This window comes from Eleutherodactylus coqui, chromosome 5 (genome assembly GCF_035609145.1).
Source record: "Eleutherodactylus coqui strain aEleCoq1 chromosome 5, aEleCoq1.hap1, whole genome shotgun sequence".
Lineage (NCBI taxonomy): Eukaryota > Metazoa > Chordata > Amphibia > Anura > Eleutherodactylidae > Eleutherodactylus > Eleutherodactylus coqui.
In genome coordinates, this window is record NC_089841.1 from 89,687,680 (window position 1) to 89,707,068 (window position 19,389).

The 19,389-nt window shown below is 39.5% G+C and overlaps 1 protein-coding gene across 1 annotated transcript in view; it reads left to right on the top strand.

Annotated features, from left to right (window-relative positions):
• Positions 1-17,127: 17,127 nt before the first annotated feature.
• The window catches only part of HOMER1 (homer scaffold protein 1), a 111,875-nt gene continuing 109,613 nt past the window's right edge, over positions 17,128-19,389 (top strand). Inside the window, exon 1 of the mRNA XM_066601881.1 lies at positions 17,128-17,264. Coding sequence (XP_066457978.1) covers positions 17,260-17,264 — 5 coding nt within the window. The 5' untranslated portion in view covers positions 17,128-17,259. The remainder of the gene's footprint in view (positions 17,265-19,389) is intronic.

The window sequence follows — 19,389 nt, forward strand, 5'->3', positions numbered from 1 at the left end:
TGAAATCAATTGAAGGGTTTGCTTGCAGCAGAATCCTCTACCGCAGCTGTCATGTGTGACAGCTGTGGTAGAGAGTTGAAGAGTTCCTTTGCTGCATTTGTCACAGATGTGGCAGATGTAGCAGCAGAGAATTCTTCATACTAGCGGGGATCAAGGAAACATCTGCCGCATACAGCAGATGTGTTCTTCATCCCCGCAGGGGTCACGGCAGCGGCAGACAGTTAAGTATATTTTCACTTTTTTTTTTACACTAAAATCTTTCTTTATTAGGTAAGAGTTTATATGTAAAGCCCTTCTGTGAAAAAGAATGCAGGGGTGCCGGCAGACCATTGTCTTCAATGGAGCTGCCTGCAGCAGCCGCGGCTCCATTGAAAACAATGTGTACATTCCCTATGGCGCACGCATGTTCTATCTTAGCAGACACACGCCTGTAAAGCACGGACATGTGAACACACCATAGGGAATGCATTGTTGCAAATAGAAGCGTGTTTTTGTGCATGCGTATTCACGCACAAAAACACGCTCGTGTGATGCCACCCTAACTGTGGGACTCTGTTTATCATTCCTGTACTGTTACATTACTATGTTTTTTATATCTGTACTGTGACATCGTTCAGATTATTAACTCTGTACTGCCATACTCATATTACTGTGTTTATTATCTCTGTACTGTGACATCATTGTGATTATTATCTCTGTACTGCCACATAACAGTATTTATTATTCCAGCACTGTGACATCACTCTAAAAATGATTCTTGTGTAGTGACATCACTGTGTGCATTTTCAGGGATGTTAGTAGATGAGGTACAGAGGTTGCATTCGCTCTAGGGAAATGATACATAAGGTGGTCCAATGCTTCCTCTGCCGCATAGGAGATAATCAGTGCTATAAATTGCATGTTGTAAAGTAGGGCACTCTTACAGGTTTTTCCCAGAAACTCCAATTTCAGCCTCTGGCTCTTAAACCATCCTTTTTTTTTTATACAACCACCCAGATGTGATTATAATGTTTTTCAGATATCTGGTCAATTTCTGACAGCTTTATGACAAAGACAATACACATAATAAATGAATGCAATAGTTAACTACAACAATTAAATCACTTGAGTAGAATAATTAACACTTTAATTAATCACACAGCTCATAGGACGCTCCAGTAACTGTCTGATTTTATCACTTATAACTAATTGCTGGAAACATTGTAATGCTTTGAAAACAAATAATATTTGTCGTGCCTTATCCACATTAATTAATTTCACTTAATAGCACAATTACTGTAGTTGGTAACTACTGTATTCCAGAAGTCGAAAAATATACTATACTTACATGATGTGCACCATCTGATCACACGGTAATGTCCCAGCACCCCCCACTAATATAATCTAAATTATGATGGACTACCCCAAAATCCTATCACAGGTGAATTAGAAGAATTTGGACAGTGATAAAAAGAGGTCCTCATTCTAGGAAGATACTTTTGCATACTGTATTTAGGTAAGAAGTCATGTACACGAACATAATACCTTCAAGTTATATAGGGCGTTAGGATATGTTAACAACATTTGTATGCAGATCTTCCAGCAAATCCTCAGCAAAGTCTGCATGTGTTAGGGCGGCTTCACATGGGTGTATTTGCGTGCGCAAAATTTGAACACACATTATGCAGAGAATAGAACTCCTCAATTTCAATGGGTTTGTTCTTGAGCCTTTTTTGTGAACGCATGTCACGCCCCCAAAAAACTGCATGATCTACGTTTATGCGTATTTGCACACCAAAGGACCCCACTATGCTGCACAATTGCGTAGGTAAAAATACATCTGGAACTCATTAGGCTAAAAAGCCATTTAAATTGGGGTGTGGTTGTGTCCAGTGTGCAAAAAGTGATGCCTTGCGAGCACAAAACTTACAGTAAAATATGTCATCACGCACGTAAAAAAGACTCATTCATAGCGCAAATATGTTGGGCTGAGTTACACGCCAAAACTCATATGTCTATGCAGAGGCGTAACTTGAAGCTCCTGGGCGCCAATGCAAAACCTGTAACAGGGCCCCCAACTATAATGCTTTAATCATAGTACTCGGCTCCCTATATGGAGAAGAGAGGCCTTATGGGCCCCCTAAGGCTCCTGGGCCCAGGGGCAACCGCATCCCCTGCATCCCCTATAGTTACGCCCCTGTGTCTATGTAAAGCCGCTGAGGGTGACTACCCACTAGCGTTTGCGAATTTGCTGCTTTTTTTTTTTTCCAGGTGTCTATGGGACTTTCTAATGTTAAAAACGCATCGTGGCAAAATCGCAATTTACCGCGAAATTGTGATTTTGCGCGATGCGATTTTAACATTAGAAAATCCCATAGACCCATGGAGAAAAAAAACGCTGCGAATTTTGCAGTGAAAAAGAACTGTAGTGGGTAGTCACCCTGAGGGCTCCTTCACACGAGCATATGCGTTTTTGCAGTCGCAAGCATGTGCAGTAAATAGCGTGAATGAAGAAATGACGCGATCAAGTCCCTAGCTTAATTAGTGTTTTCTCGTCCACTCAAACGGCCGGGTGCGACGTATTAGTGAAAAAATACGCCGCAGCCCGAAAATCCCTTGCTCGGCATAAATACTCAGAATGATTTTAAATGCCAAAATAGAGGCACCTGTAAGCTTTTTCCTGTGTTGGTCGCTGCTAAACTGCCTCCCCCTCCTTTTTTTCCAGCTCCTATAGGAGTCTATGGGAGCTGCCAGTGTATATCCGTCAAAAGATAGAACCAGAACTATAATTTCCGGCCGCAAGTAAAAGTGCCCACTGGAATCAGCAGCGTATGTTCTATTTTTTCCTGCCGGGCGATTGTTCATGGTGCAAAATCGCCTATGTGAACGAATGCATTGGGATCCAATGCCTCAGATGGTCGCAATTTTCGGACGGTATGAAATAGCGGCTTAATAGACATGTAGTGTGCACTATTCTGCTGTGGAAGCTTGCTTGACTTCATAGCAGATTTCACCCTTGTAATTACAAAGCGTAATGGTGTTGATTTTTTATTTGTTGCCGATTTGCTGTGGTTTTCTCCATAGCAAATCCACCCTCACACCCGATGTTACAATAGCCAAAGTCAGAGTTGAATCACCAAGTGAAAACTCAACACCTTTCTTCCAATTTCTACAAGGCCTCTCACACTTTCTTTTTTCTTTGTGTTTTAAAATACATAAAGTATTTATTAGAGATGAGCGAGCGTACTCGGAAAAGCACTACTCGCTCGAGTAATTTGCTTTATCCGAGTATCGCTGTGCTCGTCCCTGAAGATTCGGGTGCCGGCACGGAGCGGGGAGGAACGGAGGTAAGATCTTTCTCTCCCTCTCTCCCGCCCGCTCTCCCCTGCTCCCCGCTGCGACTCACCTGTCAGCCGCAGCGGCACCCGAATCTTCAGACCCGAGCACAGCGATACTCGGATAAAGCTAATTACTCGAGCGAGTAGTGCTTTTCCGAGTACGCTCGCTCATCTCTAGTATTTATTCATGGCATTTTTTATTTTCTCTTTTATTAGTTTTTATTAATCTATGCACAATTTCTATACCAGTGTCTTAATATTTACCTCTACCCCTTCCTTCCTTTGCTATCTGTCGGCAACCAGTTCAAATAACTCATGAAAAAAAAAATTGTTTCTTGAATTCACTACAAAATGCACGGGAACTTTTTTTTGGCCTTTAGGGCTTAAACAGATGAATGTGATTTTGTCATGCTTTGCAACCATAAAAACTTGACGAAACAAAACCATCAATTGCAATGGTTTCATTTTGACTAGCGGGATTTTCGAGTGTTAATAGTACACGCGAGAAAAGATAGGATTTGCCCATTATTTCTTGCACAGAGTTTTTCTACGTGCAAAAAAAGATATGGCAGGACCTATCTTCCTGCTTTTCTTTTTTACCCGTGCGCAATAGCGCGAAATTGTAAGAAAAAAAGAATTTTGACTAGTTCATGCACTGATATGCTCTGAAGCGGTGAGCATATTTGCACATGCGCCCGTCTGAAGCCACCGTAAGATACATTTTAGATCCAGGAATACCAGTTATTTTTGACAATCCATATCTTTTCTTCTCATTCTTATTCTGCATATAATTTTTCAAAAATAACCAGCTAGTACTCGACCCCTTCCAGTAAATACCTGTTATAGTTTCATATGTCATGAAGTTTTTGGCAATGATTGACTTTGCAGCCAGCAACATACTGAGAATTACTGATTTAGGCTTTAGTCAGACGGGCGTTTTTTTGTGCGATTTGCGCATGCGCATGCGTCCGGCGATTTTTTAAAACCATTGCTTTGCAATGGTATCGGACACATGAGCGCTTTTTATGCGCTCGTCCAATAAATTATAGAACAGAAATCGCAGATCACACCTATCTGCGATCTGCGATTCCTGTTCTCTTCTCTATAAGCGCTCAATGGGGCCGGCGGCAGCAGCGCCGACCCCATTGAGAACATATAGAAGACAAATCATTCTTCTCTGCCACAGCTGTAACAGCTGTGGCAGAGAAGAACGATGTTTGCCCATTGAATTCAATGGAGCCGGCAATACAGCCGGCTCCATTGAAAGCAATGGGCTGCGGGCGATCGCGGGATGAATTGTCGGGAAGGGCTTAAATATATAAGCCCTTCCCTGCAATTCATCCAGAAATGTGTAAAAATAAAAAATATATATATACTCACCTTGTCCCGGCAGACGGAGTTCAACGCGGCCGGCCTGCAGTGGGTGTGAATGGGTGTAAGTGAGAGCTGCCTCTGATTGGCTCAGCGCTGAGCCAGTCAGGGGCAGCTCTCACTCACACCCACTGCAGGCTGGCCGCGCTGAACTCCGTCTGCCGGGACAAGGTGAGTATATATATATATTTTTTTCTACACATTTCTGGATGAATTGCAGGGAAGGGCTTATATATTTAAGCCCTCCCGACAATTCATCCCGCGATCGCCCGCAGCGCATTGCTTTCAATGGAGCCGGCTGTATTGCCGGCTCCATTGAATTCAATGGGCAAACATCGTTCTTCTCTGCCACAGCTGTTACAGCTGTGGCAGAGAAGAAGGATTTGTCTTCTATATGTTCTCGGGCGATTTTTCGGCCCCAGTCACGTGATTTGCGGATGCGCATCCATGATGCGATCCGCAAATCGCGGCAAAAAACGCCCGTGTGACTAAGGCCTTAGGGTGCATTCAGACGAGCGTGGTTTACACGCTGCTACAGCAACGTGTAAATCACGCTTGCTATGGAAGCGCTCACACAGAGCTTTTTTACCAGTGCAGAATCTGCACTGCTGGTAAAAAAGATAGGACAATGAGTGCCGACTAGCCTGTCAGCTCTGTGCTGAATTGATGTCCATGGTACTGACCACAGGCTCCTATGGGAGCCACGGCAGCACTCTGCTCGCATCACGGACATGTGAACAGGCTGCTCCGTGGAGCATGGAGCAGCTCGTTCACTGCAGAATTCCTGCATGTCAGCAGCGTGGTTTACATGTTGCTGTAGCAGCGTGTAAGTAGCAGACCTTTGATGTTTATAGCTTCTTTTACATAGGTGTCTTTCCAGTATTTTTTAGAGAAGTCTATTGAGAAAGTGCCAGAAGAAATGTCATATATAGATCATGCTGTGTTTTTATAACTGTGGCACACTGACTCTAAAGACTCTACTAAATGGTCAAAAAACCTTTACAATATTTTCACATTGATTGCTCTTTGTAAAGAAGGGCCAAGATCCGTTGGGTATAAAATCATATCCTCTGCGCATAGGCCTAACCATTCCTCCAGTCTTTGTCAGCATAGGCTCTCTACGTGTAGGCCACTTCACAAGGACTCTATCAACGGCTCCATTAAAAGAGCATAGAGAAGTCATGTTAGTGGACATCCCAGTGCCTGGGCAGAGGAGAAAAGAATTGGTAAGCTAGCCATTGACATAGACCTAAGAGGTAGGAGCTTAGTAGAGGAGGTGCACCCAGTATATAAAGTGGGGTCCAAAATCAAAAGACTCTATTTTGACCCACAAATACAACTGTTCAATAGAGTTGAAGGCCATTGTGGTATCCAGTGTGTTAAATTTGCAGGAGGTGGAAAGTACATAACTATCAAGAAAAGGGGGTGGAACATTACATGGCATCGCAGTATAACATTTCTACCCTGCGTGTCTGTTTTAAGCTTTTGGAGATGAAAGTGTAATGTTTTATAGATAAGAACTGAGACCCCACAAGAACTATCAATTAATATGGAGTGGTAGTTTCTTCCTATCCAGGGATTGCGAAGGGTAAGGATTTTGGGGCTGATTGGATGCATCTTCTGAAGCGATATGACATCTGGGGAGTGCTCCTTAAGCAATTGGAGAAGTAAAGTATATTGAAGGAGGAAATAAAGTGCAAAAAAATCTGAAAAAGACTAAAAGGACAAGACACTGTTCTTAGTAGAAATTCAGCATTTTTTGCAACATGTAAGATGCTTGAGTTGGGTATAAGACATTTATTCTGCACATTTTGTTCTGAAAATCTAAAGTGGTTGCCACATTATTCTTATTATGTACCACAGCATTGTTGTAAGCATTCTGAAGGACTTAATTACAAGGGTTTTAATGAAGGTTTTCAGATGGAATTTTGGAGAAATCTCCATGCGTTAAGGGTTCCGTTACAAGGCTCCAGTACACAGCTGTCAGCGGAATGACTGGCAGGAGTAGGTCACTTCTTGAGCTCTGGCGTGCAACAAATTCTAATCCTCTTCAAATACATTTTCATATTTCAATATAATCTTTTAACTAATTTTTGGCCCGAGACATTTAGCAAAAAAAAAAAATGCACAAAATAATGCCTATGACAAAACCAAACATGGCCTGAGTACAGACTGGACGTGTTGTCATGAGGACAGAGTATGGCAGCTACAGGCTTCAGATCTGTAAAACAAGGCCGTAGTTACATAGCCGAGGGCGAGTTGTGCCTAAAATCCTCGGACGTAACTCGCATTATACAGCACATGGACACCCTATTTGTGTGCTGTGCAATGTACAGTAGACCGCACACTGCAAGTCCTACTCTCATGCGAGACTGGGACAAAAATAGAGCATGCTGCGATGTGTAGGCTTTATTCACACAAGCGTTTTATCGCGCCGATTTTGTCACGATAAAACTTTGGACGAAAATCACGACAATCTGAAGCACTGGATTCCAATGCCTTCATTCAGATGGGCGATTTTGTGGCAAATAAAATCGTCTGTCCGGAAAAAATAGCACACGCGGTGCCGATCCCGGCAGCTGCTTTTACGTGCAGCTGGAAAAGATAGGACTTGCCCTATCTTTTGCTTGCAGTTAGCCAATGGGAGCCGCCAGCAGGCAGAGGGGGAAGGGAGGCGGAGGGAGTTTAGCATGACTAGCTCTACTAAGCTCTAACCCCCTCTCCTTGCCGGCAGAGGGCAAGGGACGGAGAGGGAGTTTAGCACACTAGCTCTGCTATGCTCCTGCCCCCTCCCTTTGCTGGCAGCCAGCAAGGGGCAGAGAGGGGGAGGGAGTTTAGCAGAGCTAGTGTGCTATCTGAATGGGCGAGAAAACGGGTGATGTAGCCGCGACTTGAACTTTCAGTATGAATGCTCTACACGAGTGCTGACAACCTTAGCGGTGATGTCAGCGCTCGTGTAGCCGTCCAAACGACTGTCAGCCTGGGTAAAAGGGCCACTATGTTGATAAAAGTATTGAGATACCCACCAATCCTGTGTTGTGAGGCATAGGGGATATGTAAATCGGATGTGTGAATTTTAGGTATAAAAGAGACTATCACACAGACATATCCTAGTACAGAAACCACCAGAATCTCATGAGGTGTAGAACTGACAGAATTCCAACAGGGTATGGTGATGGGATATCACCTGATCAACCGATCAGTAAGTGAAATTGCAGCACTTTTGAACCTTCCAAAGTCCATTGTTGGCAATGTTATTTGGAAATGGTGTCCGCAGTCACTTTCTGGGAGACATCGTAAATAGAGATGAGCGAGCATACTTGATAAGGCAAACTACTCAAGCGAGTAGCGCCTTATTCGAGTACCTGCCCGCTCGTCTCTAAAGATTCGGCTGCCAGCGCGGGTGACAGGTGAGTTGCGACACTGAGCGGGGGAGAGGGAAAGAGAGATCCCCCCTCTGTTCCTCCCCGCTCTTCCCCGCCGCTCTCCGCCCCCTGCCGACACCCGAATCTTTAGAGACAAGCGGACAGGTACTCGAATAAGGCACTACTCGCTCGAGTAGTTTGCCTTATTGAGTATGCTCGCTCATCTCTAATCATAAACTGACAGAATGAAGACATCAAAGCCTTGTACAACCTGTGAAGGCATCACGCATATCATATCATCTGCCAAAACACTCGTTGAGGAGGTCTCACAGGCTATTGGAACATCCATTAGCACCAGAACCATCTGTAGGGAACTGCATGCCAAGGGTTACCATGGATGAGTGGCTGCACACTAGCCCACCATCACAGCAGTGAATGCATAGAGGAGCCTAAGATGCTGCTTGGAGCATCATTCTTGGACTTTAAATGTGTGGAAGCAAGTGTTGTAGAGAGCTGAATCACAGTACACCATCTTCCCACTGAATAGCTGCACTTGGATATGCCAGTTGCTTGGAGAGCGGTTTCTACGTGAATAAATTGTCCCAACAGTGCATTTTGGAGGAGGTTCTGTTATGCTGTGGGGGTGTTTCTGTTAGGAAGCACTGGAGCCATTAGTTATAGTGAAGTCCACCCTCAATGCTAATGGGTACAGAGACATTCTGGACAATGTGGCATTAACCACCCTGTGGCTACTTTGGTACAGCTCCATGGCTATACCAGCATGACCAAATATCATGTCATAGAGCATGTAGTATTGAGGCTTGGTTTGCGGAGTTGAACATCTGCAAACTTCATTGGCCAGCCCAAAGTCTAGATTTCATTCTTATGAAGCAACTTTGAGATGAACCATAATGCCATATCCATGCATGCTATCCTGACTATCCTGACTTCAATTCTCCCTGACCTAAGCTCTGTGCTCTGGAGAGTTTGCTTGCTGTCTAACCTGACCTTCAGTCTGGACATCGTTATTGCATTTGTGCCACCAGCCCGGCCCATAGCCTGTAATTCGGCAAGACTCCTGTCCACACCATCAGGTACCGCACCGTGGCCCAGTGCTGTGTCAGCAGAACTAGTAATTTTTTGTCTGGACAAGTAATGGCTTGAGGATTCCACAGCAAAGACCGTATCCCACTTGGAGGGGTCAAGGGTAAAAACCAGGGTGCTGCTTCCCCAGATATTCCAAAGTCAAACCAGTATGTGGCAAGGTGGATCCACATTTGCCTGCCTTACATAATTTTAATGGGATATGCAGACAGTCTAATCTCTTTGATGAGGTATAGACATTAAAAGATGGCAGATGCCACCAAAATGGTGTAGATGTGCCAATAAACATCTGATGTGTGTGATCAGCTTTAATCATGGACTCTACTATAGTTCTTTTTATATTATGGTCCCATCAGTCCTTTTGGTACATCCAATTGACAGATACATAGTACATTACCCAGAAACATTTACTTTAGCAGATGTAGCAATGTTTAACATGCCACTTAAAGTGTTTAAATGTAGGGTAAAATATGTTTTGATACATAATAGATATCAGAGCCAGAATGATACTGTATATAGTTATGTGCATTTACTTAGGATCTAGTGGAAAGGTACCTCATCAAGGGAGTGAGAAAAGGTGTAATGCTTCTTTACCAACAACCATAATTTCCTGCTATGCTCATAATGTGTACAGGGAGATTAACAGGATTTTATTTTTACAGGATGTGAATATTTTTTTAATTGATCTCATCATAAGAAAATAGAACACGGAGCTCAGATGATTGTCTGCAGTCATTCCCAACTGGAATTCTGTGGAACCCTGGGGGTTCTAAACATGTATCCCAGTCAGGGGTTCCAGAAAGAAAACACAATGCCCTGCTACAGGAATGAGACTTCTACTATAATGCACAGCCAGTGCTGTCTGGGGGTCACTGCAGTAATAACTGTGTAATCAGAAAGATAGGGAGATACAGAGAAATGATGGAAGGAGGGAATAGTGATAATGAATTAGATAAATATTAGATACTGTAGATCGACAGATATGAGATAGATAGATAGATGATAGATAGATAGATATGAGATAGATAGATAGATAGATAGATGTGAGATAGATAGATATGAGGTAGATATATAGATATGAGATGGATAGATATGAGGTAGATATATAGATATGAGATAGATAGAACATAAACAGATACATAGATAGATATGAGATAGATAGATATGAGGTAGATATAGATAGATAGATGGTAGATATATAGATAGATAGATATGAGATAGATAGATAGAAGATAGAAAGAAAGAAAGAAAGAAACAATACAGATAGATAGATAGAAAATCAATGGAATAGAACATCTATTTCTAGACCGAAGACAAACCGATTGACACATACACACAGATCTTAGCCTAATTTGGATAGATAGATAATGAAAGAGGAATAGATAAATGGATATATAGATGATAGATAGATAGATAGAACATAGATACATAGATATGAGATAGATACATGGATATGAGATAGATAGATAAATAGATAGATATGAGGTAGATAGATATAAGATAGATAGATAGAACATAGATAGATACATAGATATGAGATAGATAGATAGATATGAAGTAGATATATAGATATGAGATAGATAGATAGATAGATAGATAGATAGAAAATCACAGGCCTATTGATAGATAGGTAAATAGATAGATATGAGTTAGATAGAACATAGACAGACACATAGATAGATATGAGATAGATAGATAGATAGATAGATAGATAGATAGATAGATAGATATGAGATAGATAGATATGAGGTAAATATATAGATATGGGATAGATAGATAGATAGATAGATAGATAGATAGAAAATCACAGACCTATTGATAGATAGATATATAGATAGATATGAGATAGATAGAATATAGACAGATACATAGATAGATATGAGATAGAAAGATAAATAGAAAGATAGATATGAGGTAGATATAGATAGATAGATAGATATAAGATAGATAGATAGAACATAGATAGATACATAGATATGAGATAGATAGATAGATAGATAGATAGATATGAGATAGATAGATATGAGGTAGATATATAGATATGAGATAGATGGATAGATAGATAGAAAATCACAGACCTAATGATAGATAGATCGATTGATAGATATGAGATAGATAGATAGATATGAGGTAGATAGATAGATATAAGATAGATAGAACATAGATAGATACATAGATATGAGATGGATAGATAGATAGATAGATGTGAGATAGATAGATATGAGGTAGATATATAGATATGAGATAGATGGATAGATAGATAGAAAATCACAGACCTATAGATAGATAGATAGATAGATAGATAGATAGATAGATAGATAGATAGATAGATAGATAGATAGATAGATAGATAGATATGAGATAGATAGAACTTAGACAGATACATAGATTGATATGAGATAGATAGATAGATAGATATAAGGTAGAGATAGATAGATATTAGATAGATAGATATGAGATAGATAGAAAATCACAGACCTATTGATAGATAGATATATAGATAGATATGAGATAGATAGAACATAAACAGATACATAGATAGATATGAGATAGATAGATATGAGGTAGATATAGATAGATGGTAGATATATAGATAGATAGATATGAGATAGATAGAAGATAGAAAGAAAGAAAGAAACAATATAGACAGATAGATAGATAGAAAATCAATGGAAAAGAACATATATTTCTAGACCGAAGACAGACCGATTGACACATACACACAGATCTTAGCTTAATTTGGATAGATAGATAATGAAAGAGGAATAGATAAATGGATACATAGATGATAGATAGATAGATAGATAGATAGATAGATAGATAGATAGAACATAGATATGAGATAGATACATGGATATGAGATAGATAAATAGATAGATATGAGGTAGATAGATAGATATAAGATAGATAGATAGAACATAGATAGATACATAGATATGAGATAGATAGATAGATAAATATGAAGTAGATATATAGATATGAGATAGATAGATAGATAGATAGAAAATCACAGGCCTATTGATAGATAAATAGATAGATATGAGTTAGATAGAACATAGACAGACACATAGATAGATATGAGATAGATAGATATGAGGTAAATATATAGATATGGGATAGATAGATAGATAGAAAATCACAGACCTATTGATAGATAGATATATAGATAGATATGAGATAGATAGAATATAGACAGATACATAGATAGATATGAGATAGATAAATAGATAGATAGATATGAGGTAGATATAGATAGATAGAAGATAGATAGATAGAACATAGATAGATACATAGATATGAGATAGATAGATAGATAGATAGATAGATAGATAGATAGATAGATAGATAGATAGATAGATAGATAGATGTGAGATAGATAGATATGAGGTAGATATATAGATATGAGATAGATGGATAGATAGATAGAAAATCACAGACCTAATGATAGATAGATCGATTGATATATATGAGATAGCTAGCTAGATAGATATGAGGTAGATAGATAGATATAAGATAGATAGAACATAGATAGATACATAGATATGAGATAGATAGATAGATAGATAGATAGATAGATAGATAGATAGATAGATAGATAGATGTGAGATAGATAGATATGAGGTAGATATATAGATATGAGATAGATGGATAGATAGATAGAAAATCACAGACTTATAGATAGATAGATAGATAGATAGATAGATAGATAGATAGATAGATAGATATGAGATAGATAGAACATAGACAGATACATAGATTGATATGAGATAGATAGATATAAGGTAGAGATAGATAGATATTAGATAGATAGATATGAGATAGATAGATAGGAGATAGAAAGAAAGAAAGAAAGAAAGAAAGAACATAGAAAATCAATGGAAAGGAACATATATTTCTAGACTGAACACAGACCAATTGACACATACACACAGATCTTAGCTTAATTTGGATAGATAGATAATGAAAGAGGGATAGATAGAGGGATATATAGATGATAGATAGATATTAGATAGATAGATATGAGATAGATAGATAGATAGATAGATAGATAGATAGATAGATAGATAGAACATAGAGAGATACATAGATATGAGATAGATATATATGAGATAGATAGATAGATAGATAGATAGATAGATAGATAGATAGATAGATAGATAGATAGATAGATAGATAGATATGAGATAGATAGATAAATAGATAGATATGAGGTTGATATATAGATATAAGATAGATGGATAGATAGATAGATAGATAGATAGATAGATAGATAGATAGATAGATAGATAGATAGATAGATAGATAGATAGATAGATAGAATATGATGGAACAGATGCAAGATAGGTGGATAATAACAAAGGATAACAAGATAGATGGATTGATTGATTGATAGATAGATGGATACATAGAAGTTAATGAGATAGTTGTATGTTACAGATAGATGTGTGAGTGGGCTCCCTGACACATGAGCCTGGGCTGATGATGATGATGATGTGTTTGGGTGGACTGAGGATGGATTACATAGTGTTGCTGTTATTTCTTACTAAAGTTCAGCCGCATCATGTCTCCTCACACATCTATTTTTGGTGAGCAGCACAACAAAGCGTTATCCCAGGGTCCTCACTCACCTCCCTCCTCTCCCCCTTCCTCCCTCCTCCAGCTTTCTGCCTCTCCCTTCTCCCCTTATTTAGAAACCGCTTCCGGCTGCGCTGAGCACTTTGACGTCATCCCCCACACGGGAGTGACGTCAATGCGGAGGGGAGAACGGGATGACGTTGCTTATTTAAATGTCTCCAGAGCAGAGGGATGGAGAGAAGGTTTGAGCAGACACACGGCACCAGCCAGGCCCGCATCCCAGCCTCAGAGCCTCGGTAACCGGGATCATCAGGCGGTCAGTGTTGCCATTACTGGCTTCTGTGTATGTGGTGCTGCGGATCTGCCTGCTACAAGGCACTATGCACACAGTATATGCTATGTACATACAGAGGCAATGCTTCTAAACCTGCAATGCCACGATTTTATGCAAGCAGTAAATATGCAGAATGCAACCATTACACACATGCATTACAGGCAGTGATTCTTATCCTACCATGCATAGTCTATACAGTATCACTAGACATGATATACTGTACTTACACACTATGCACCATCCAGCATCACACACACACACATATATAGGCTTGTGCACTCCATACAGTCATCCAATGCAGCATCCTCCTCCTACTGTACTGACACAGAAATAGTGCATGTGCTATAACGCTATTGTGACAGATGGGGGAGTGTGCACTGTCTAATACGTGCAATATGCACATCCAGCAGCTCTTATCTGGGGCCTTCACTTGCAATAGGAGGTGAGTGGCTGCCAGTGGATTCTGTAGGTGCAGTTGCATATGCTATAGCTAGGTTACATAACATGAGGCTTGCTGGATGCAGGGGGAATATGGATACAACTGTGAGTTTATGTCTGTAGATTCAGATGCCAGCATGCATAAGGTAAGATGCTTATCATTACAGCATGCCAAGGATGATAATGTGCAGTTTCCTGGGTGCCATGCAATGACAACGACTTGTGCAACTTGTGAATGTCATATAGCTGGCATGGAACCAAATGCAAGGGCAAAGGAAGGTGGAAGTCAGATTTAGTGACCCATGCCAGCAGCAGACTTGGCTCGTCTAGAATACAGCACAATGCCCGTGGATTATAGGTGCCAGGCCTGAATCAGCTGCTGAGGGCGGCGCTGTCCTTGCGATCTGGGGTTATTATATCTTGTGTCTCCTCCCCAAGTCCCCGTTACCCTCCTGTCACTGTGTGTGTGTTACAGAGACATGCTCGGTGCCACCAGCTGAAGGATGGCTGCTTGCTGTGCCCTGCTGATGGCCGCACACAAGCTGCTCCCTCTGCTGCCAGCGATCGCCCACTGCTGCTGCTGCTGTCCGTGGTGCTGAAGGCGCCGCCTGTGTGAGTCCTGCTCTGGATGATAAGCGTCTGCAGCCCCTGCAATGTCACATTCTGTCATCCCCGACCCTCCAGCGCTGCTGCTCGGCTAGGATCCAGCACCTCGGGCCCCAGACAGGTAGATACCCAGGACACTGGACCTTTCCCCATCCCTTAAAACTTTAATCCATGGCTTAGATATTTGCACCATTTGCATTAATAATATCCATTAATCTATTAATTCTGTATTTCATCATCCATGTAATGCACTAGTGATATGACTTCATGTTACATCAGATAATCTCCATGGATATGCAGCAGTATAACTGACTCTTCAACTCTGCTAGGACCCAGTCAGGTATATACTCCAGCAAAGCAGAGTTTTCTCTTACCAGTCTCTCCTTAATCTGGCACTAGTTGTCACCTGGGTCTTTTGCTAATAGTCTACTTCTTCTTATCCTCCATCCTCCAAGAATAGTCATTATTTAAATAAGAATATAATCCACATTAAAATAGTTTTACCGATGTTACATAATATAATCTTCATGAATATACAGAGGTATAATAGAGCTTTCATGCTGCAGTATGCTGGGCCTGTCCTAGAACCAATCTGCTGAGAATATGTCCTTATTCAGAACCCACATTTATTGTACTTATAACATTACATTGGCTGCGCTTCATGAATATACAGCAGTACAAGACGGCTCCTTGGAAGGTTTATACTGTACCCAGAACACTGGACTCTCTAGTAACAATCTGTCCCATGTACTGTATGGCTGGGATGTTTACTCATTTTTCATTCCTATCCTTCAAGTAGAAGATCACTCACAATATAATCTACAGGTTATTTTAATTAATAATCTGATTTTGAACTACCATAATTCTTTCTATCTATCTATCTATCTATCTATCTATCTATCTATCTATCTATCTATCTATCTATCTATCTATCTATCTATCTATCTATCTAACGCAATTGATTTATGATCGATGTTTTGCTTATTTTTCTATGCTCTATCTGGTAATATATGCTCACTGTATCTATCTATCTATCTATCTATCTATCTATCTATCTATCTATCTATCTATCTATCTAATATCTATCTATCTAATATCTATCTATCTATCTATCTATCTATCTATCTATCTATCTATCTATCTATCTATCTATCTATCCCAATTGTGCTGAGATCTACTCGTATGTGTCTAATTGTCTGTGTTCTGTCTAGAAATAATTCTGCTCTATCTATTTCAATTGATTTTTGATTTATTTATCTAAATTGATTTATGATCTATGTTCTGTCTATCTAGTAATATTATACCTGCTCTATCTATCTATCTATCTAAGATCTATGTGCAAGTGCCTATCTATGCTCTAAATATATCTCTATCTCAGCTGGTCTATGTTTAATCTATCTGTTTATGTTCTATTTAGAAAATATGTTTATCTTTCTATCTCAGTTTATTTATTTTACCTGTCTATTTGCTATCTATCTATCTATCTATCTATCTATCTATCTATCTATCTATCTATCTATCTATCTATCTATCTATCTATCGTTATCACATTGCTTTGCCTCCTGATACTTCTTCATTTTATTATATAGTACTGGATCCATCCTGCAGAAAAGTCCCAAGAGGAAGAAGGGGCTTGGTTCTAGCAAAGGAAGGAGACTTGGGAGGTCTGCGGTTATTGGTCACACTGGTGCATACTGTATATATGTCTGTGTGTGTGGGAAGAGGAGCGTGGGAAGTGGATCTTTGTCAAGAAGGACATGATTGGAATAAGCATTGGGCTGGCTTCCTAGTGTTGCCTGAAACTACAAGACTCTGGGAGAAGAAGGCACATGAATGCGCGCTTATTTTGTTGGATATACTTTTTTTAATATACAATTGTTATTTTTTACTACAGTAAGTTATATAAGAAAAAAAACAACTTCTCGCTCCTTTCATTTGTTTTCTCCTTCGGTTTTGGAATTATCCTTGGATTTAAAAGCCAGACACTTTATGTATCTGTGTTACACTGATGAGTGATACAAGTTAAAAGAGGTTGATCATATACAAGATAAAATCTAATTCAAGAAACACGGAGCAGTACTAATGGTACAAGAGGAAACATTCTAGACGTTCTGTACATCACTTCAGTGCAAAATCTTATCTGGGCAAAATGGGGTAAGTGTTTATTTACCGTCTCTATTTACTGCATGACTGTAATTGATGACCTTGACATTGAATACTTCAGTCTAGACATCTATGTGATTCATAGACCACTTTGTAATATGCTATGTTTCTCAGATATTCTTTTTTTCATGCATATTGTTTACATGTCTGAGTAACTTAAATGTTCCATAAATCAGCACATAGGATATTTAAGTGACACTAAGGCATAGTTAATAGTACTGAAGTAGTATAACCACTAGATTTATTGTCTACTACAAATACATATAGTACTTATGAATGATTGATGTGACTGTTTATTATTATAATAACTTGGTTTGCCTTATTAAAGCAGCAGGACACTAGTAAGATTTTTAAGTTCAGAGGAGAGTGTTGTAGTCTTTTACCTGATTAACTAGTTCACTACTTTTATGTCTTTATTTCCAAAAAGTTGTGACGCTGTTAAAAATGTAAATAAACGTAAAAATAAAAAGACTGCAATGATTTGGAAATCTTATATAATCAAATTTTATTCATAATAGAACATATCAGAATGTGAAAGGAAGACATTTTTTTTCATTTCATTAAAAAAATGTACTTATTTAGAAATTGATGGCAGCAACACATCTCAAAAAAGTTGGGCCAGGGCCAGGTCTACCATCGTGTAGTATCCCTACTACTTTTTACAACAGCCTGTAAAGAACTAAGAAGTGAGGAGAGCAATTACTGGAGTTTTGGGAGAGGAATGTTGTCCCATTCTGTCTGATGTAGGAATCTAGATGCCCAACAGCTCTGGGTCTTCTTTGCCAGATTTTGTGCTTAATAATGCACCAAATGTTTTCTACTGGTACAAGGTCTGCATTTAAGGCAGGTCAGTTCAGCACCAGGACTCTTCTTCTACAAAGCCATGCTGTTGTGATGGATGCAGTATGTGGTTTAGCATCGTCCTGCTGAAATATGCAAGGCCTTCCCCGAAAGAGACGTTGTCTGGATGGGAGCACATGTTGTTTTAAATCCTTCATATAAGCTGCCCATTACGTAGGCACTAATGCAATCCCATACCATCAGAGATACAGGCTTTTGAACTGTGTGCTGATTGCAAGCTGGATATTCCCTCTTATCTTAAGTCTACAGGGCACGACATCCATGGTTTCCAAAAAGAATTTCAAATTTTGATTCAGCTGACCACAGAACAGTTTTTCTATTTTCCTTCAGTCCATTTTAAATGCGCTTTGGCCCAGAGAAGACGCTGGTATTTCTGGATTGTGTTGATATATGTCTTTTTCTTTGCATGATGCATCCTTAACTTTCATTTGTGGATTGCACGGTGAACTGTGTTCACAGACAATGATTTCTGGAAGTATTTCTGAGCCCATGAAGAAATTTCCATTACAGAATCATGCCTGTTTTTAATGCAGTGCCACCTGAAGGCCCGTAGATCTCGAGCATCCAATATTGACTCTCGGCTCAGAATCTTCTGATGGTATTATGTACTGTTGATGGTGGGATATTCAAAGTCTTCCCAATTTTACGTTGAGGAACATTTTTCTGAAATTGTTCCACAATTTTTAGATGCAGTTTTCCACAGATTGGAGACTCCGCCTCCCTAACATGCTCTTTTTATATGCAGTCATGTGACTTAGTAGATAATGGACCCTCCAGCTGTTTTTCATTAGTACCACTTACTTTTCCAGCCTTTTGTTAACCCAGTCCCAACTTTTTTGAGATGTGTTACTGCCATCAATTTCTAAACGCGTTAATTTTTAAAATGAAATGGAAAAATGTCTCATTTTCAATTTCTGATATGTGTTCTATTGTGAATAAAATGGGGTTATATGAGATTTCCAAATCATTGCAATCTTTTTTTCTTTATGTTTATTTACATTTTACACAGTGTCCCAACTGGGGCTGTAGTTATACAGCACAGGTAAAAGTTCTAAACAAAAATAAAATCTAATATCAGTATAATGTTTGATAATGGCTGTGGGAATCCTAAGCAGATAGGTACCTTGTATAATGATGAAAAAGAAACATTTTATAAGAGAAAATAAGATCATTACATCTAAAATGGCAGTGTTACATCCAAACTAGATGCAAAAACACTTTATCTGGATTGGACGTAATTTAGTGTCTTAACTAG